Below are 21,318 nucleotides of genomic sequence, written 5' to 3' on the forward strand. Positions count from 1 at the left end.
AGATGCAAAGATGTAGGGGTGGGTGAACAGGCCAGCAGTATGACTGGATACTCACGGCTCCTGGGGGACTTGGGCTGGTTTCTACTGTACAAGCACAGCCTCATCACTCATCACTGATACCCTCTGTGCTGACTAGAAGATGCACAACCCATTGTACTCAGTTATTAATCGTGGATATATTATACACCTTGGGTCGTGGTTCTCTTTCTGGAACTCTTATCGAAATCTGTCCCGAATGGCTGATACTAGCGGGTATGTTGTTTTCTGTGTGGATTCAACACAAGTGATGTCAGCAGCAGGGCAATTTCATAGTGTGACTGGGGCTGTCTGTCATGAAGTGCCTCCTTCGCCCGTGTCATTCTGGCTAGCACAAGGTGTGTAGGTATCAATGTATGCATAAAGGCGTAATGAAAAAACAAAGTTTCATGGCAATTCTTAAAAGACAACATAGCTTACAAATGCTCTGATCCTTGTACGAAAATTAGTCTTCAGGCTTTGATTACTTAGTTCTGCATGTCTTAGGGCTCCCATTTTAGAAGGGAGGTTAAATGACATGCCCCAACAGTCACATATGGCAGAGGTGAGGCCAGATGAGAGATCTGGGTTCCTGTCTGGCCGGCCCGCCAGCAGGACGGTAGGCCATACTGACACCATAATTATATATTCCCCTTTGGCCCCTAGGGCTTTTTACTAGAGCAAGATAATTAAGCTCTCCTCCTGGCTATTCTCTTTTAATGAAATGGTGCACGTAACACAGCTTGGTATTTATTAACAATAATGAGTTTTTAAAACAGTTATTTGAGGCAGCAACTCACCTTTCACTTGTGTGGTTGCCATGCATGTCCGGCATTGCTCTCGGTTTAATGATGCCATGTGTCTTGTGTTGGGGCCTTAGCACTTTTACAGGAATACGAGGAGCTGAAGTGATGAGAACTGAGGAGCTGAAGTGATGAGAACCGAGGAGCTGAGGCGGTGAGAACCGGGAACTGAAGCGATGGGAACCAAGGCCACCCGGAGAAGATAACGCTCGTTAGCAACTTTTTAATGAACTAGGCCGGCCATAGCCAGATAAGCATCCGGGAGGACCAGCAATAGAGCATCGGAAAGGAATGTCAGCCAGCTGCAAGCTAGTTATGCATGGACACTATAGCTTAACCAATGAGAATGCTGTTGCTTAGCGCGTGTGTACGCTTACAGGTGATAGAATTGTATAAAGCTACACCGTAGAGAATAGTAAACGAATTGAACCTGCTTCACATTGAAGTGTCGTTCATTCCGTCTCGCGGGGTGGGCCTCGGCATCTGGTGACCCCGACGTGATACGACCGTGGGTAGAGTGGAGCCGAGAACGCGAGGGATCCTGCAGCCAGCGGAGAAGTAGCTGGGCGCCCGGGAGAGGCGGATCGTGGCCACGGCTGACCTAGTGAGTCAGGACTGACCTGGTGAGTCAGGGGCAGGATGGGGATTGCTGCATCAGCAACTAGGATGGGGATTGCTGCATCAGCAACGGAGCGTGCTACTGTGGAAAGTTTGTTAAAGCTCGCTCAAAAGACTGAAACTGAGATCTCAAAAGACGATTTAATTGACTTGCTGCTGTTTTGTAAGCAGAAAAAACTCATAGAAGAAACTTCTCAGGTATATAAGCTCGAGTCCTGGGAGCGAGTGGGAAAAGAACTGTGGGATGGTGTGCAAGTAGGTTCAAAGGAAGCTTGTCGACTTGCGAAAATATATCGTCCCGTGCAGCTAATGCTTGAACAATTGCACGGGGAGGCCCAAGTCGCTGCCGCTCTGCGGAAAGCAATCCGCGGAGGGAAAGGGGAGGAGACAGGACCACCGACGGGGGCTGAGGAAAGGGCCAGAGTGGCGAGAAAGTCGGCAGAAAGTTCAGGGAAGTTGGAGAATAGAGGCAGTGAGCGTAACGCAGCCGTGGATGCTGTGAAGCAGGCGCTGTTTTTAGTGCCGTCAGAACGAAAGACCCCATCATTTACGATGGTGAAGCAGGGATTGCAGGAGTCCTACGGAAATTTGGTGAATAGGCTCGTGCAATCCCTGGAGCAAGCTACTGATGAACAGACCCTCTGCAAGCTTTCGATCTGGTGCAGAGAGAATGGGTTCAAAGCTGAGCCCCACCTAGTATTCAAATCCGATGTGAAAGCCAAAAGCAAAGTGGCCATCGGAGCCACGGCAGCCTTTGCGAGCACTTCAGGACCGGGACCGCCACGCCACTGAAAACCGCTGGTGTTTGGAGATCCATCACAACCCCCCCGCCCGTGCCTGCCTCTGTGCCTGCACCTGCGGCGCCTGCACCGTCTGCCCCCGCATCCACCCGCCCCCCCCCACACCGTCGCACCTGAAGAATGGCCTGGCTGGGTCCGGGACTTGTTAGATTGCCTTGAAAAAAGGAGAAGGGGGGCCGGGGAAGAGAAGGCGAATGAGATCAAGGAAACTTATGTTGCTGAGGGCTTGACAACAGCCAAGGGGGAGGTGCAGAGGAATTTGATCTGTCTTTAAAAGTGGGGTTGAAGAACTGTAATGCTTTAAGTGAGGATAGAAACCGTTATTAGGGCTATTATTTCTATTTGCTATGTTCATCTCTATTATGTGTTGTATCCTTTGTATATTGATGCTGACACGAGGTATGGTTGAAAAGCTGGAAATTTGTATGATCCGTAGAGTCATAAAACTATTGTACAAAACAGAACCTAAGACCTTGAGAAAGAAGATGTTTGCCTGTCCGGGTTGAGAGATAAGGAGTGCGGAGGCGGCTGCCCAGCCAGGCTCAGAGCCGACCTCCTCCAAAAGCAGCTGAAGGCGGCTGCTCAACCGGGCTTGTAGCCAACTTAACTGCAAACATCCTCTAAATTAGTTTGAAGGTAAAACATCCGAGAGGGAGGGAGATGAGAAAGGCAGGACCCTCAGACTGACGGCTGGGACCACTTACTGGTATGCGCACCTGCGCACCCAGGAGGGAAGATTATGTGACTGAAGGCGGAGTTTGTCCGCCCCCCGGTCTGCCTGCTGGCACGTACTGGCCCTACGTGGCAGGATGCACCGGGCATAAACAGACAGTGCAGAGAGAAAGGGGGGTGAAACTCCTAACACTGAGACCCACGTTGTCTCTGCGGGGACGCCCGCCGAGTTAGGAGCCTGTCGGCAACCCTCTAATCTGCCAACTCGAGAGAATGTTCAGTCTCAGTGACCTGCCGACAACCAGTGGAACTCACTAGCGGAGTGCACAGCTACGTGAGGTCGTGCCACTGGATGGAAATTGTGTTTGTGCTGTTTGTATCTGTGGTTTTTAGATCTTTATTGTGTAATATATATCAGCAGAGAGGGCTAAATAAGACAACAAGAAAGTCCAGAATTTGAAAGTGGGAAAGTCAGGAATAACTCAGACTACGGCGTCCCCCCCCGCCTCCCCCACCCACCCACCCACCACCTCACCGGTGGAGGACTGGAAGCTGTACTCTGACTTGTATCCTTGGACAGAGAGGAAACCAAATTGAAGCTATGCAAACATAAATAGAAATGGAAACAGAGAACCTTTCAAAATTTTTCACCACACTATTGCATCCTGAGGACCATGACATAGTGGAACATATTTCGGTTCAGTATCAAACAAGCCAGTGTTGTGGTATTGCTAAAATGTGATATATTGCTCCAATTGGGAACAACACAATTGGGTCAGACACTATTGGCCAGTTTACATTTCCCTAAAAATAGGCTGTGCCATAATCGCAGCATAAAATATAAATCAGTAAGTGAAGACTTTGTGCCTCGTAATGATTGCCGTACTTCCCAAGATCTGTCTTAGATGGAAGGATTTTTTTTTTTTTTGGATTTGGTCTTACAAATGCGATTATGGTTAAGTAAGCTAGCCTATCAAGTAGAAAAATTAGCTAATGCCACCGATACTAGTATACAGTTGCTCGATCGACAATTACAAGCCACATCAACAATGGCTCTTCAGAACTGGATGGCACTGGACTTGATGCTGTTATGCTAAAATGGACTTTGTGGCTACCTAAACCTCTCCAGTACCGACTGCAGCATTTATATCCCTAATGTTACACAGGACCTGGATATCCAATCAGAGAAGATGCGACAGGTGGCAAAAGACACCCATGAACTCTGAGAATCAATGAACACTAGCTGGCTGGCGAAGGTGTTTAGTTGGTTTGGATTTGGTGTCACTGGTTGGATTCAGTTTGATAGAATATGTGGTGATGTTCATTGTGATGATAATTATCCTAAGTATAGCAATATCCTGTATAAAATCTACTATAATGAAAGCTATTAACGTAAAGATGATTCAGTTCACCGCTTATACCCCTTTACAGGTGGATGACCCAATCGATGTCCCAAGTACTAAGACTCTAATTTGAGACTAAATTTCAATATACAATGGTAACTGGAGTCACGGGGTGGATACAAAGTTTGTTATACTCAATTACTTACTATTGTAACTGCAATATTTTCTGTATATATATTCTTGTAGAACTAGACTCCCTTCCTTTTCTGTAACTTCCTCCGTCTAATGTACCAATGTGCAATCACTCGCCTACCTGCATCATGTTTAGGGCATGTAATATTAACACCTAAACAATTCCATGTGAAGCTTGAGTGACTATGGTCACGGGGTGGATAATGTGGAAGAAGTGTTTGTGGAAGAATTGTTTGAAAGCAGAAACTGGATGGGACCTTTGGATTTGATAACCTGGGGGAAAGGGTATGCTTGTGTTGTTACAGATACTGGAACCAGATGGGTGCCAGCGAAATGGGTGAGACCTTGGCTGGAAGCAAACTCGCATACATCAGATGAAGCAGGCAAGCAGCTGGTGCAAGTGTGAGCCTGCAGAACAACATGGGAGGAAGAAATGTTACTGTTATTATTAGTTGTATATTGTGGCTTTTAGGAGGTAGTGTTGCTTTTAATGCTATTATAGGAGCTGATACTGCTTTTAATGGATATGTCATGCTTCTTAGGCATATTGTTAATTATACCCAAATTAAGCGTTTTTGCCTTTGTGGGACAGCAGATATAACCCATCAGACAGGTATCCCTTATGATTATTATTTGCTTTGAAAAAAGAGGGGGAGAAGGGTCCCTACGAATTAATCAGTAAAGCATGCTATATCTTAAATTGGCTTAACCCTCGAAATGATGATAGTATACCTATTTTCACCCATTTTTCTAAAAACCCAGCTGATCTTTCAGGAAAGAAGGTGCAGGTAGAAGTTTTCTGGCCGCAGAAACAGATCTGGGAAGGTCCAGTCGAGTTAATTACGTGGGGACGGGGTTATGCTTGTGTACTTGCAGGAGACGGAACGACTTGGGTACCAGCCAAGTGGGTACGACCGTGGTTACGGAAGAGACAGGAACAATTAATGGACCAGGATGTCAGAATGGATCAGGTTCAGCTGGTTGGTAATCATATTGATAACGGTGACAGGGATAGTGCAGGGGAAATGGCAGACAGAAATTCAGCAGAGGGAGAACATTTGGGTCACCATAGCTAATCAGACAGGCCAAAATGCCTTCTGTCTTAGCTTGCAACGTCCAGGAGATCCTTTCCGCACTTGTTTGATAGGTGTCCCCGTTTGGCAACCTCAAGAATTCAATGGGTACGTAGCTAATTTTGCTGTGCTTAATGATACTCTATTAAATACTACTATGTGCCCTTACCAATCAAAGCGAACAGCAGAACAGTTAGACGGGTGCTGGCAGTGTGAAATCATCAAAAGTCTGAATGGCACTTTGACTTCCCCGCCGGAGGAATTAGACTTGTTGGGAAGTCTGAATGCCACAAATGCCACCCGAAACGGTGGATGGGTTAGTTTTGAACCACATGGCAAAGGTGCACTTGAAGAAACTACATCGCAATGGGCGACAGTTAACTCGGGGCTGAAAATTAACGATGTTTATCTTCACACATATACCCAATGTAAATTAACGAGCTTCTCTGCAAAACGGCTACCACCAGGAGTGTTTTTAATATGCGGAGACCGGGCATGGAACGGAGTACCGTCCAGTCCACAAGGAGGTCCATGTTATCTGGGGAGACTGAGTTTGTTTCACCCTAATATATCTCAAGTGATGACCTTTGTATCCAAAAGGAAGAAACGATCGATACATGAGTTAGATTGTACAAAAGTTGGGGATCCAAGATTTTGGTCAAGGGTCAAAACTATCTTCGTGTCCCTGCTTATCCCAGGGAGCACTGCCGCACGAGCAATGACTTCCTTGAAACAGCTAGCATGCTGGACAAGGAATGAATTAAATTTAACATCAGACATTTTAGATCAGCTATCGCAAGATGTAGCTAGTGTAAATCATGTAGTATTGCAGAATAGAGCCGCAGTAGATTTTCTGCTTTTAGCACATGGGCATGGGTGTGAGGATTTTGAAGGTATGTGTTGTTTAAACTTATCCGATCATTCAGAGTCTATCCATAAAAAGATTGCACTCTTGAAAGAAGGGCTGCACAAGTTGAAGGAAGAAAGTTGGGGATTAGAAGATTGGCTCAGATCGTTAGGCTTAGGACCATGGATTACAGAAATGTTGTACCACTTGTGCGTGATCGGGATGGTTATACTCGTGCTTGTGATTATGTTACCTTGCTTTTGCCAATACTTGCAACGCTTGATGCATAATACCGCTAATTCTGTTTTTGAAAAAAGAGGGGGAAATGTTGGGGCCTTAGCACTTTTACAGGAATACGAGGAGCTGAAGTGATGAGAACTGAGGAGCTGAAGTGATGAGAACCGAGGAGCTGAGGCGGTGAGAACCGGGAACTGAAGCGATGGGAACCAAGGCCACCCGGAGAAGATAACGCTCGTTAGCAACTTTTTAATGAACTAGGCCGGCCATAGCCAGATAAGCATCCGGGAGGACCAGCAATAGAGCATCGGAAAGGAATGTCAGCCAGCTGCAAGCTAGTTATGCATGGACACTATAGCTTAACCAATGAGAATGCTGTTGCTTAGCGCGTGTGTACGCTTACAGGTGATAGAATTGTATAAAGCTACACCGTAGAGAATAGTAAACGAATTGAACCTGCTTCACATTGAAGTGTCGTTCATTCCGTCTCGCGGGGTGGGCCTCGGCAGTCTTGGGTCAGTCTCCTTCAGAAAGCCGCCTGTACCATAAAATACAGCAGCTTCCATTTGCAGTCGGGTCATTCTGAGTGAAAAGTAGGTCCAGGCTTGAACTAGCACGAGCAGATGTAAGCGTCCCCTCTGCTTAAGGTGCTGAACGGGGTTTATTAATTTTTAGAACAAGGTCACGAGTTTACTTGCCTGTTGAATCCAAGTTAGCAACCCTGTATCTGTCAGCAAGTAAACGTAAGCCTCCACTATCTGACACTCCCAATGCTTCTTAAGGGGGAGAAGCAAAAATGTAAACCTCGAGTTTGCAAGAGCCAACTGAGGTTACGTATTAATATCTCGCCCTGTTGCTCAGGCTGGGAGAGCTCGCTTAGCACAAATCAGCTTTCTGACCAAGGGGATGGCGCTGGCAGCTGCTGCCTGTGGAGCTGTGAGGGACCCAAGGCCGAGTGGACTCTCTCACTGGTGTTTTTAAGGGATTCTGGTTTCCTGTGTACTGCTCTTAGAGTTATTCTGCTCTTCAAGATGTGTCTGTGAGGCCTTCCCAGTTACCGATGCAAAAGGCCATAATAGCATTTTTCTTCACTGCTAGAACATTTCCCCCCTGAAGAGCTCTTCCCCCTGGATCAGGCCTCAGAAAGTCCCCAGCTGGCACCCATCCTGGCAGCAGCGTCCATGCAGGAGGACCTGCGAGCACCAACCACGATGCTGGGGCACTTTTAAGGTGGAGAGGCGCTGTCGTGCACAGGAGCTCGCACTGGACCGGGAGTGCTGTGGGGGTGCTGCCAAAACACCTTTTCCCCCGTATTTGCCAGCTCTCTGGAGGGTGCAGAGCCCTGCCCTACGAGCCCTGCCAGGTCTGCCTGTTGCCTTACACTCCCCAGCAGGGACAGAGCACAGAAAACCAGGGGCAGAAAACCCAGGGCAGAAAACCCTGACCTGCTCCAGCAGCAGCGCCCAGCTCGCCGGCCCCCAGGGTTCCGCGCCGGAGGAGGCATGTTCTGCTGCCCTGGCAGCATGTTTGTTAATGAAGGAAAGAAAAAACAGGCAGGATGAGGTTATAAACCACACAGTGCCAGATACAGCTTGCCCTAATCAGGGGGACTCCAACGGAGACCACAGAGTTGCACTGAATGATACCCAAGCTCAGCTTAGCAAATACCGTTTGACTTTTCCCTGAGACATTAGTGAGTCTAATAAATCCCTGCATATCACCTTCATTAAGCGGGATTTACAGTAATATACTATATACGCTTTATGCCTCACCTGCATAAACAGTCATGTTAGCACTATAAATTGCAGCATTCATATTAATGTATTGCAGACACCTCAACCAAGGTGAAATGCTTAATGACTTTCAGTAAGCACCAGAACTGCAGAAGGAGGAAGAAGCTTCTTTAGAAGCTGACACAGACTGTACAAGGGCTGCAAGACTTACAAAATTATTCTTTCAAAAAATAAGGAGAAGAAAAGATCTACACCTCTGAAGTTTTACATATTGCAGCATTAGTGCTAGGCTTCAAGGCTTTGCAGCGGAAATTGGCTCCATTTTTTGAGATGTACATTACATCATAGGCTTCTTTTAGGGCATTATGTCATCCCTGCTGAGATGCATTATCTCAGCTTGGCCCAGTGTATTTGAGATGAAAATTTCTGTGATCTGTAGAGTCATAACAATCTCCCATGGGAAGCAGAGGCCAGACCTTGAGGAAAAAGATGTTTTCCTGCCTAGGCTGAGCGATAAGGAGCACGGATGCAGCTGCTCAGCCTGGTTCACAGGCAGCCCCCCTGGAAACCTGTTGAAGCCAGATGCTCGGCTGGGCTTGTAGCCAACTTAACCGCAGACGTCCTCCAAACTAGCTTTGGAGGTCAACCACCCGGAAATGAGGAAGAAGAGGAGGAAGGCAGGACCCTCGAATTGAGGGCTGGGACCCCCGAGTGGTGTGCGTGCCTGCGCACCCAGGGGGGAGAGTTGCGCAACCGAAGGCAGAGTGTGTCCGCCCCCCAGCTCGAGAGGATGTTTGGGTCCAGTATCCCGCCGGTAGGTATCACCTTGTGAGTAGTTATCCATACTGTGCTTCTTTTATGTGCTTTCACCTGAATAAATGCTAGATGTAGTCACCTCATTCTTGCATGATTATTGCCAAATCCCAAGTGTGCAGAAAATCTCGCTGTCAAGAACTGAATGTCCAAAAAGGAGACAGAGGAGTCCTAAAACTTTATTCAAATAAAGGGAGAGTCCACCGGGCATAGACCGAGGGACGCCCTCTCCTTTTCCCCATTGGCCAAGGTACTCAGAAGTTACAGCCTTCCCGGCCCGCCTACACCGAACTCCGGCCTCCCGCCATCTGTTCTCACCTGAGCTCACCAACTCCTTTGTCCCCTCGCTGAAGAATGTGGGGAAATTGCCCTATTTCCCTCCTTTGTAAAGGCCCCCATCTCGTTGCAGATGGCTCTCTCTGTCCCACTCGGCTCATGGCTCCACTCGGTCTCCCCTCCCTTTGTCCTGCTCTTCAGCCAAACTGTGGAGAAACCCCTTATTGATGAATACAGAAACTTGAGCATTCCCCTCACAAGCCCATCCGGAACACCCAGCATTAGCGATTTTTGCGGGCCTACTGCAGCGTTCCCAAAGCACTGCTGGGAACCACAGACTGAAATCTAAAACGTTTATCTTTTACAAAGCAGATAAAGAGGACAGATGTTAACATCAGGCATCATTTACTTCCTTCACCCTCTCCTCACTCTGATTCTTACCGGAGCTTGGTTTTGATGTCTTTGAATACGCTGCACAAATGAGGTAACCTTTAAAAACTCACATTGGAGGGGGCATAATGCAGTATTTCTTCCCACTCTCCGAGAAGTGCCCTTGCAGGTGCCTGAATAACACCTCCCCGGTCTTTTCAAGATGTCAACATGAATCAGATTGTATCTACACACACTGACAAGCTATATTACACAGACATGGTTGGAACATATATTAAGAATAAAAGGGGAAAGCAGTGAAAAGCTTTATGTGACTTGCCTCATATTAAATTTTTTATGTAGAATCAAGCAACCTCGATATTTTATTTTTCGGCACGCACAGAGATCACGCTCACACAGACGGATCCCTCACATCCTGATCCTTTTGAGGTCACAAAAGCAGAATTCCAGGATGCTTGTGCTAGAGAGCAGTTTTTGTGCAGGGAACTGAGCAGATATCTCTTCTGAATTCAACCACGAAATTAGAAGCCCATCTTGTCTCACTGTATCCAGGGCAGGATTAGAAGCTGTGCTGTGGAGGGAACAGGCAGGTGCTTTCAGGATAAAGCAGGGATATTCCCCAAACCCCAGAGAATCCCAACACCTCTCTCTCCACAAAAGCCAATTATCAAAAGGGGCCTTGAATGCTAGGAGGAAATAGGAAACATCCAGCCATGACTAAATTGCTATTCCCTCTCTCATTATAAACTGACTAACGCTATTCATTGGAGGATTTTTTTTTTCTCTGTTCCATTTTTTACTCAGATTGTGTGTTTCAGTGATTTGTCACATTTTGGTGCTCCCTGCTACAGTTGCAGTGTGTTTTCTACACAGATTGTATTGGCAGCTCTTTACATCATACAGGAATGATTAGCAGTATAACCAGAACTCAGGAAGGCAGGACATCATTTAATCCTGCCAGGGTTCTCTTCCCCATTTTGACTGAAATCTTTTCCTTTTCCTCATTTCCTTTTGGACTGCAGAGCCTGAATTAACACTTGAAGCATTAGGAAGGAGAACAAGTGCCCAGATGAAGCTGGCACCTGCTTTTCCCATCCCAGGCTCTATGCTTATAGGGTCACTTTCTGGTCCTAGCAATCTCTTTTCACAGACAGAAGCTTTATGCGTTGGGGGCCAACAACTTTTAGTGCTTTAAATGCCCGAAGGGATGAACATGGCAAGCCACCTTGCCAGTTTCTGCTGCACTTCATAGGTATGGCAAGGTATTGCAGATAACTCCTCATTAGATGTAAAACTGCTACCCACAAGTGAGAAAATCCAGCCGGTTTTGCTAAAGAACTAGTCACGAAAGGAGGGTTCCAGATATTTTCACGAAAAACATACTCATTGGGATTTTTGACAGTTTCATTTCACCAAGAAAAGATGATGAAAGGTCGTAATAATTCATCCAAGGGAAACGCACATGTCGTGACAAATGTGAGGGTCACCTGCCTCTTGAAGAAGCAGCAAAGAAACCCACAGATGGGTGGCATTACTGACTGCTGAGCTTCCCGAAATGTCAGGGAGTAATATTGTGTATAACGTAGTGGGACCCACTAGATTTGCAGAGATGAAATGCTGTTAGAGGCTTGTATTTTATGGGTCCTGCATGGCTTAGGATGAAAGGCCACAATTCACCAATACAGGAGAATATACTGGTCTGAGAGATCCACATTTCTGAAGGATGCTTTAGTTAAGGTACTCAGCAAAAGGCACTTAAAATTCAGAACAAGTAAATACAAATACTTTTGCTCTGAACCCTGAGGACTAGTAAAACTGCAGTCACAGTGTTATAAAATCACAGGACCAAACTCTGCTCTTAATCAGTGTGGCATAAATATGGATTATCTCCTCCGACTCTAGTGGGGCTACTTTAGATTTATGCAGGTTCAAATGAGAGCGCAATTTGGCCAATGGCACCTAGTGATGGATTAATACCAGAATGAGCTCATTAGGGGGGATGCATGCAAGCTTCATGTTGAAGACCATGTCCTCTGAGCTGTGCAAGGAAGTGCGGCTAGCAGGAGGCTCAGGACGACAGCCGGCACTGCGAAGTGCAGGGTGGGAGCTCCTCGTCAGGCGAGCAGCTCTTTTTGACTGGGGAGATGCCGAGGAGGGAAGCTGTTGCCTGGTGGATTCCCTTGAAACCATGGGGCTGCCCAAGACCTTGTCCCTCTCCCCACTGCTCTCCTACCTGGAGAGAAAGTGGTTCCTCCTGCCCTGCTGGGCACCCTGCCCGACATTGTGATCCCCCTGCAGCTGGTGCCCATCCACCATCAACACCCTAAACCTTCTCCAGACCAGTTGCCCATGCCTCCTGGACACACTCCTCCTCCACATGCTGCTTCTGCATGCCTACAGCATGTGAAAGTCTAGCTTGGGACTCTTAACTTGTCAGCATGCCTCTAAATACCATGGACACTAAGGACTAGGTGGGAGTTCGTTCCAGCACGGAGCTGAAGGTGATGCGCAAATGGAGTAGTAATTTGCCACTGTCAGAAGATCATGGGCTCCATACCACGTGTGCTTCTTGAGAATATACCCTGTACAGATAATTCCCATTAGGAGCAAGAAAGACAATGAGGCCAAAGGTGAGCAATACCAGCTCATGACAGAATTAGTGAAATTCTTCACCTTAAATATTAATTTGCCTTTTGTCCTTTTCACTCAGACATCCTCAGACATAATTTACAGTGGGATTCTTTTGATTTTAATTAACTTTAAACTCCTTTTTTTTTTCTAGAAGTGTGAAATTATGCCTAATTCCCCACTGCATGGCTCTGGTTTTACAACTGTGTAGCTCAACTGATTTTATTCTTCACTGAATTATGAGACTTTGTGGTAAATTTATGACAGGAGAAGATACCAGTCTGCTACAGCCCCAGTGACAAAGTCTTAATTCAAGGGGCCGCAGCTCACAGCTTTAACATCAGGTAAAATGAGAAAAGAATCTTTTGAAGTGTGAGCAAATCTGTTACAGATTTTTGAAAGAACTGGGTCAAACATAATGGGTTTCCAAAGAAAAAAAATGGAAAAGTACTTCCAAGTTCGAGACTTTTATATTTTCAACACTCAAGGTTTTATTTTGGAAATAGTGCACCATTTTCGTCGAGTGTTGGAAAGCAAGAGTTTTCTGCTCCTTGTTTTGAAGCACCATTCTCCCCTTTGATACCAATCCAAGTGTCCCCTAACATGGGAAAACATTAAGCAACGCCAGGATGAAACTAAAATATCTCTAGCAGGTTAGATAGCATTCTGCCATTAATCCAGCTGAAATTCTTCAAGTTTTCTTATTATTTATTAGATATTTTCCTCCTATTTTTGTTTTTTGATAGTCTGCAGAATCATAAAGTCCATTTTTCATCCAGCTTTACTGCCCAAGTCACAGGCAAACCAGCACGGATTCAGTGCACCTACCTGCTCTGGGCTGAAGATACTGGGAGACAAGAAAAGCCCAAGTCCTTATTGCATGCATCTCAACTTGCCATTCACTTCAGTGTCATAGATTATCAGACCACAGGCACAGAAACCATTAAACCACCACTTTGGTCTTCCCATGCAGCCTCATGAGCACACCGCACCCAGCCATGCTCTGGGATCCTGAGGAACCAGCATGTTCATTAATCAACCATCTAGTCTTGGAGGTAATCAGGCAGAATTGTCCCTAACTACTGAACTTTTCTGATCTAGCGAATATATCTGTATTCGGTAATTCTTTAAAATATATGTCATATTTCCCACTACAGTCTAGTTCCCAAACCCAGGGCTTTGTGGGTTCACCTATTTACTCATTAACTTGTTTTCCAAGAATGTCATTGATCAAATAAATTCAGTTTCCATTTCATTCAGTCCCTTTCATTTAGGACAGCTGTGTCCTCAGCCAGGTTTACGTTAGGCCTGTCTTGGAAAATAGGCTCTCATCCCTTCTATCTGAACATACTGAAGATGGGAATTTTGAGAGGACTCCTTTTTGGTACAGTGTCTTGATTTGCAGGGAGGGAGACTCTAGACTGGCTGCATGTGAGCAAAATAGGAAAATATTTTAAAGCATGCCTGCAATGATCTGTCGCAGTCGCTGCACTCCTCCATGCTGGCTGCGCTGCAGATCTTCTCCTGCGCTTCCTCGCGCTGCAGCTTCTGATCTCGGCCAGAACCCTCAGGGCCACGTCCACCAGCTCTGCCTCGGTCATGCAGTAAATGGTTGCTGCCCTAGCCAGCACCTGCCCCTGCCTCCGCCACCGGCGCCACCGGGCTGCCGTGGGGGGAGGCCCGGCCGGTGCTGCAGGCTGTTCCGCCGCTGCCATCCAGGCGGGCCGCAGCCGCCGACTGCCTGCCGCCATCTTGTGTACCCGCCCGGAGAGAGGGGGTGGTCTGCGCAGGGCTCCGGGCATGCGCTCCGCCCCGCAGAGGTCATGGCCGCCTCCTGGGGCACCAGCCCCCGAGCCCACCGGCAGACCAGCCGCAATCCCCGACAATTCCCCCCTTTTTTGTATTTGTGCTGCAATTCTTTCTTCACTTCTTTACTTTCTTCATCCGAGGAGTCATGGGTTTTTTTTTTTTTTTTTTTTTTTTTACTTAAAGCGTTCCACTCAGCCAACTGTTGCGCAGGTGTAGCAAGTGAGGTCTTCCTTGTCAGGTGTTCCACACCTTCGAGAGGTGTCAATCCCATACCACACCTTCGAGAGGTGCCAGTCCACACCTTCGAGAGGTGCCAGTCCCATACCACACCTTCAAGAGGTGCCAGTCCACACCTTAACAAGGAGTCAAATCACAAATCCGGATGGCTGCTTCCCTGCTGCTCTCAGGTTCCACCAAGCTCCACTACCACCGCCAGTCGTCAGGCAGTCCGCTTCTTATTATCACGTCGGGTTCTTGTTATCACGTCGGGGTCACCATTTGTCGCAGTCGCCGCACTCCTCCATACTGGCTGCGCTGCAGATCTTCTCCTGCGCTTCCTCGCGCTGCAGCTTCTGATCTCGGCCAGAACCCTCAGGGCCACGTCCACCAGCTCTGCCTCGGTCATGCAGTAAATGGTTGCTGCCCTAGCCAGCACCTGCCCCTGCCTCCGCCACCGGCGTCGCCGGGCTGCCGTGGGGGGAGGCCCGGCCGGTGCTGCAGGTTGTTCCGCCGTTGCCATCCAGGCGGGCCGCAGCCGCCGGCTGCCTGCCGCCATCTTGTGTACCCGCCCGGAGAGAGGGGGTGGTCTGCGCAGGGCTCCGGGCATGCGCTCCGCCCCGCAGAGGTCATGGCTGCCTCTGGGGGCGCCAGCCCCCGAGCCCACCGGCAGACCAGCCGCAATCCCCGACAATGATCTGCCATTCATTTTATAGCCTTGTAACTTAAAGACTTTTTACTTTCAGACTGTTAAGGAAAACTCACTGTGACTGAACTTTAATGCGGTCCAGATGAGGCCTTTAAACCCTGATACAAGGGTCTGAGGTGAGGTGTGGCAGCGGTGCTGCTTTGTCCAGTGCGATATGAGCGTCTCAACGAGAATGTGCTGGCATTTCTACTGGCATCCTGGAGGTGAAAGCTGCTGCAATATTATATTTCAGAGTAGTAGACACATGCTCCATGTTGCATCAGCTTGCCCTGGGGACGGGGTGGGCAGGATGGCAGCCAGGACACATCGCTGATACACAGAGGGACAACACATGGGAGCGAGTGATAAAAGGCCTATACTGCAGGGGCCTCACTTCATCAGAAACTCATCACAGTCAGAAGCAGTTCTCTGTGGTCAGTGGCAAAATGCAGGAAATTTCACTCACCTCAACCTAGATTACAGAGAGTTGCGAGGGGATGTTGTGTCATACTGTAAATAGATGCAAATGGGGACAGGCTCACATTTGAGAGAGAGAAGGGCAAGGGGCATCCATCCTTGTGATGTGTGGAAACAGCTACCAGAGCCCTGTCATATTTAGACCCCAGTGCGCCAGGTAAGCTGCGAGCTAGGCAGGCAGCCAGTGCTTCATATGCAGAGTTCTCTTGGGAGAGCGAAAGGGGTGCATGCCATATCCCTTGCCTCGCTCTTCCTCAGAAAGGGCACCAGGTTTGAACCAGCTGCACTATGTCTGCTTCCCCTGTCGCCATCCAAAGCGCTGTCCCTCCTGGACATCTTTGCCCTCATGCTGAGGGCACACTCTGGCTGCCCCGATCAGGCGGTCAAGCAACATGTGCACAGCTCCCTTCCAGTCTCTCCCACGGTCTGAGAGGAGGCCTGAGGACCTTCCCTTCCTTGCTCTGGCACTTCCTGAGAAGGGGAACCTCAGGGATTGTGTCTCAAACATGGTGCAGGAAGGGATGGACTGGGATGCGGCAGCATGGGGACATGGTTGATGGGAAGGAGCAACATCCTCAAGCTGCTGAGCAAGGGTCATGATCTGGTTAGAAGAGCCAGTGCAAACAAGAGCCACCAGGATTTGTTTGCAAATCGCTCCTGGGGACACGGCGGTGGAGTTAGTAGCTCTCCTCCCAGCACACAGGGACCACAAAGCAGGTGTCCCACGAGGACTGAGGAGTCTTTTTCACCCCCTTGTGCCTTTGCCCCTGCTGGGTCACGCTGCCCAGGGGCTCGCTGTCAGAGGGGCAAGCCGGTGGGGTGGCGGGAGCTGAACTGACGCAGTTATGAAAATGAACTTATTGAGGTAAAAAGATCCTTTTTCTCTCCTGACATTTTCAGCTACTTAGTTGCTTAATTATCTGTTACCAGAATGTCTCCCTACAAGCACCAGCAATTTCACCCATTAGCAATTAGTGAGAACAGTTATTTTAGTGAACTTTGTGCAGTTGAATAAATAGATTAAAATCCATCCTTCTGCATATGACTACATGGCAGATTCCCAGCTAGAGTAAGCTGACTTAGCATTATTCATATTAACATTTTACTTGTATATTTAAAAAAGCAGTTGAAAAGGATAAATCTTTTTTTCTTTATGAAGAATGACTTTATATCTGCTTATTTGGGTTTTCTAGCAACCATATGCGCTTTTGTCATGCAAATAATTTCAGCAGTGATCCAATGAACAAATAATTTTCTGCTTGATCTATATTCTTGCAATTAATATATGCATTTTTATAAACAATAGCCAGTAGAAATTGCTTAAAATATGTCAGGCTAGAGTAACTTCTAAGGAAACCACCTTCAGTTTAATGTGTGATCAAGTCTTCCAGCTCCAAAGTATCATAACAATTTTAAGAGAATTTATAGTGAAGTTACATCACAAACAATAATTTCACTGGGCCATTAAAACTTGCCAATGGAAGATTCATACCAAAACGTGATGTAGTAATAAGAGCCATTTTATCATCTGCAGATAAAATACATGTGTCCAGAAGCTAAGCAGTCGTGTCCTATCTTCCAAGACTTTGCGATACAGCAAATTTAATGTTTGCTAGTTAGCTGTTCTTAAATAAAAAGATCGGGCAGCTCAGCCCATACAGAGAGGACAGAAACTGTGTGTGCGTGTGGTGCAGTCCAAGAGCAGAAATGCGAGCTGAGCTATCAGGTATCTCATAGCTCAAGGTGTGAGTTAGCCTGAGACACCTTTGCCATTAGCTGACCTGGCTCATGTCTGAGCATCCGAACGCAGCCTGTGCATGCCCGAAACCAGTGGCAGGTTTAATCCCTGTGCTGCTAGGTGTCCTGGGGCCTGCACGGCAGGTGCACTGGGGCCTGCACAGTGGCTTCAACACCTGGTAAAGGTGGCATTCGTGCGAGTCCGCCAGCCACCCAGAGCAAGGGGCAGCCCAGGGAAGGGCTGTGGGAAGGCTGGTGTTAGAGGGACCATGGCAGGAGCTAGGAACACTGGCCCAGCCCACGGATGCCTGGCAAGGAGCACGTGGGCTGAGCCCTCCTCTGAAAGTTCGATTCAGTCACCTCTACAGAGGACGTTCACACTATTTATAGCTGTGCACTGGAGTATGGGGATATTTATTTATAAACAGCCTGTGTTACTTTAACCCTTACCTCCTGGAGTCAGTCCTACCAGGGCGCCCTCTCCTCAGTGCCAGCCCATAGCATTAGCACCAAAGCAGACAACTTCAGTGTTGTTTCTTACCAAAATGGCTTCTGGAGCCTGTGATTCCTGATATAAATGCCCAAGAAAAGCTTTCACAGAAGTGAAGGAAATCCCAGCAGCTGCTGTAGGCCTTGGGGCCTGGGAAAAAGCACAGCAGCTCACAGAGACACGAGATCTACCCATCCTGAAGGACTCAATTTTACATTTTCAGCTCACTGTTCTAGGTGTAATGATGGACTAACCAATCACCCGTGATACAGATATACCTGATGTTGACCTAGTGTTGTTAATGCTTTTATACAGTATTTTTCTGTGTCAGGTTGTTCAAAAGGCACTGATAAATAAAGGTTTCCCGAGCTAGTTCTTTAAATATTTTTTCACAGTTGTATCTATTCTCTCTACTATCATTATTTTTTTTGGCTGTTCATATCTTGGCTGCTCTGGGAAAAAATGTTTAATGCAAGAGCATAGCTGCCTGGTGCTCCCTCAGCTGTTCTCTCCTCCCAACTTGTGGGAAGAAGCCCTGCAAAGTCTTTTTGAACAAAATGTGCTTTGCTGGCAGTGACCAGAGTCGGGATCATTCAGTAGCGTTTCAAGGGCCTCCTTCTGCTGCCATCTAACAGGGACTCTCCTGCAGTGGAGCAAAGGCAAATCTCAGCACTGATTAAAGACTAATTGAAGGGAAAGAAAGGTCAGAGGAAAAGAAATGGGGGCTATACGCCTGTTCTAAGGCATACTTCGAAGTCTCCCTATGACAACCCCCTCGCAGTGCACTGATGCCACAGTGACCTTCTCTCTTGTGCCAGAAGCAGCAAGGGACTAGAAAAGGTGCTGTTGTTGCAGGCCTCAGACCTGCCTCTGAGGGGCTTGCTGGTGTAAGACCCTGTGGAGACAGCCCGGAGGGACGGGTTTGTCTGAGACATATCCTTCCAGATAAGTGTTCCCCTGATCCTTTTTCCCCGTTCACTCAGAAATGTCTTCTAACAGTGCTGATGAGCTGCCATTTCTGGGAGCATCATATTTCAATAGCTCTAAACTTAACAAATGAGTAGGCACAAGCCATATGTTCAGAATAGATTTAGGTAAATTTGGAGAAAGCCTGTTCCTCTGGGAATGTCCCTTTCCTCACTGTAACTACTGCCATGTGCCCAAAGTTAGACTGTATTCCTCTGAGTCTTGAAGCTGCCTGTATTCTTCTGGGTAACAGCGAAGGCTACAGCTGCATCCTCAGGAAATGCAGCTCATGTTGGTGAGGCTAGTTGTGATTCCTGGTGTTTCATCAGACTGTGTTGACTCCAGCTGTAATTCAGCTGCATGCTGCTGCAGCGATGCCTTGTCTATGGCTCTTGTCCTCACCTACGCACCTCTCCACAGGCCAAGAGGTCTCTACACAGAGGCAGAGGTGACACAGGGAAGGACATGCACCAGTTGGTGAGGCTAACCCATCTACTGCGTATGAATTACCAGCATCTGGCTTCACTGAGTCTGACATGGCAAAGGTGAAAAAGTAAAACCCACATCACGCTCACTGACAGTTTCTCAGACATGTCACTGACAGCTACTGAGAATCAGCCAAAAAGTGCAGAGTGGTGATTTATACATGACTGTCAGAAGTAACCTGATGAACTTCTTGAAGGATGAAAGGACCTCCATCTCCACCTAGATCAGTTTATATTGATCCCCCTGATTGTCTGAGGGAGCAGCAGTTGAGCTCGCTGGCTTTCTGACATATGGAGAAGAAAGGAAATGAGTATTATTAGCTAGCTGGAGCATGCAAGTCTCAGTTTACATACAATTCTTTCTTGCTTGTTTATTCAGCTAAGTTAATTGAGAGAGAGAGAGAGAGAGAGAGAGAGAGAGAGAGAGAGAGAGAGAGAGAGAGAGGCTTCAGGAGTTTGATTTGCTTAGCTTAGCAAAGAAATATTTGCTGAGACTCCTTTAAGCAGTGAGAACACTGAGCCCTAGAGGCCCTTTTAAGCTCAAGGAGAAAGTCACAGGCAGAACTAGTGGGTGGAAATTTAAGAAGAAAATCCAAGTAAGGCATAAGTTACCATTTTTAAACAGTGGGGGTGGCAACTTTTGGACAAGCTACCAAAGAAAGTGATAGCTTATGCAAATCAAGAGATTTTCAGCAAGTTTAGTCTTGTCCAGGAACATTAGAAGAGCATGTGCATGGCAGGCAGTGAATGACCTTCAGTGTAGAAGGGTCTACAGGAAATGGCCTTTTCTTGCTTCACCTTTTGTGATTAAAAAGTGTCTATTCTGCAGATGTAAAACTGAGTTCTGACCTACTATCCTGACATCATCTTGCTCTGACTGCAAAGCCCTGGGAAAATTCATCTGATTAACACCTCTGATACACAGAAAATCATCAGGTTTTGCACCAAAAATTAAGGGAAATAATTTTGCAAAGGTCACATACTAATCTCTGAATGCCACAGGCAGCCTTATGCTGCTCATCTTACTTACTTATTATAAGAAATTAATAAAACCATTACCTCACCAAGCCTTCTCTTGACAGATGGTTATCTTGCTAAATAGATGGCTTGACACTAGATCTGCTTCATGCTGAGGCAGGAGTCCAGAACACTCTTGATTTGTCTCCTGGAAGTCACTGCGACAACTTTGCCTCCCTTCTAGGAACAGCAGGCCTTTTCTGTTCAGACGGGTAGTGATGGAAAAGATTGTCTAACAGAAGCTGGCTGCTTGGTTTCTGAATAACATGGACATTAGCTACTTCTGCAGCAGAAATTAGAAGTTACCACACTGAATCAGGATCACCAACAGGAGATGCTCTTTGTTTTTATAGTACTTTAGGTAAATACAGTTGTAACTATTTTCTAATGCTACTCCTTAGGATTATTATTTTTAGTTTATATAATTTCTCTCCAACTCCTGATTTTTGGCAAAGCAAAACAGTGGCTAGGCCAGGAGTTAATGATTATGAGATATGCATTTATCTCACTTGGTGCCATGTCGATTTGTTCTACTTTCAAATATTATTTGCTCTTATGAATGCTGCTGTTCTGCCAAAGCTGAAGACAAATAACTATTCATTTTCCAAGAAAGAAAGAGCTGTGACTTGATTCCAATTAGCAAAGTGGGTTTTAAGTATAATCTTTGTCTTCCTCCCTTATTTTATTCTCATTTATCACTTTTGCTTACTTGTCTTCTGTTACTCTGTATTCTTCCAACTCTTCTCTCATATCTATACTTGCTGTAAAAACGTCTTGAGCAAAAAGTGTATTCGCAGGCTCTTGTCTGAAAAGACAGGGGTCCCGGAGGCTATATTGATTCTCTAGCATGCTTATGCACTTTCAAGAACTGTCCCACTTACAAACATTTGCCAAGTAGCTTTCTCCTGCTCTGTAGCCGGCATTCCCTTTGAGTTTGTCCTTACCTTTCATTTTTTGTTCTGCATGATGGTGCCTCAGGTTACTGTCAGGCAG

The 21,318-nt window shown here is 46.9% G+C and overlaps 1 protein-coding gene across 1 annotated transcript; it reads left to right on the forward strand.

Annotated features, from left to right (window-relative positions):
* The first annotated feature begins 5,301 nt into the window (after nt 1-5,301).
* On the forward strand, nt 5,302-7,829 carry LOC148591261 (syncytin-A-like). The gene is made up of 3 exons (XM_088537912.1): nt 5,302-5,347; nt 5,894-6,640; nt 7,699-7,829. The coding sequence occupies exons 1-3, from the start codon at nt 5,302-5,304 to the stop codon at nt 7,827-7,829; spliced, it is 924 nt and encodes a 307-aa protein (XP_088394038.1).
* The last annotated feature ends 13,489 nt before the right edge of the window (nt 7,830-21,318 follow it).

This window comes from Tinamus guttatus, unplaced genomic scaffold (genome assembly GCF_059628265.1).
Source record: "Tinamus guttatus ecotype Peru unplaced genomic scaffold, ASM5962826v1 Tinamus_guttatus_pri_ptg000894l, whole genome shotgun sequence".
In the NCBI taxonomy this organism is placed as follows: Eukaryota; Metazoa; Chordata; class Aves; order Tinamiformes; family Tinamidae; genus Tinamus; species Tinamus guttatus.

Coding starts and splice junctions, on each gene's coding strand:
- LOC148591261 (XM_088537912.1), top strand. CDS start 5,302: ATGCTTGTGTACTTGCAGGAGACGGAACGACTTGGGTACCAGCCAA. Junction 5,348..5,893: donor ACGACTTGGGTACCAGCCAA/GTGGGTACGACC, acceptor AATGGGCGACAG/TTAACTCGGGGCTGAAAATT. Junction 6,641..7,698: donor CTTTTGCCAATACTTGCAAC/GCTTGATGCATA, acceptor CTTCACTGCTAG/AACATTTCCCCCCTGAAGAG.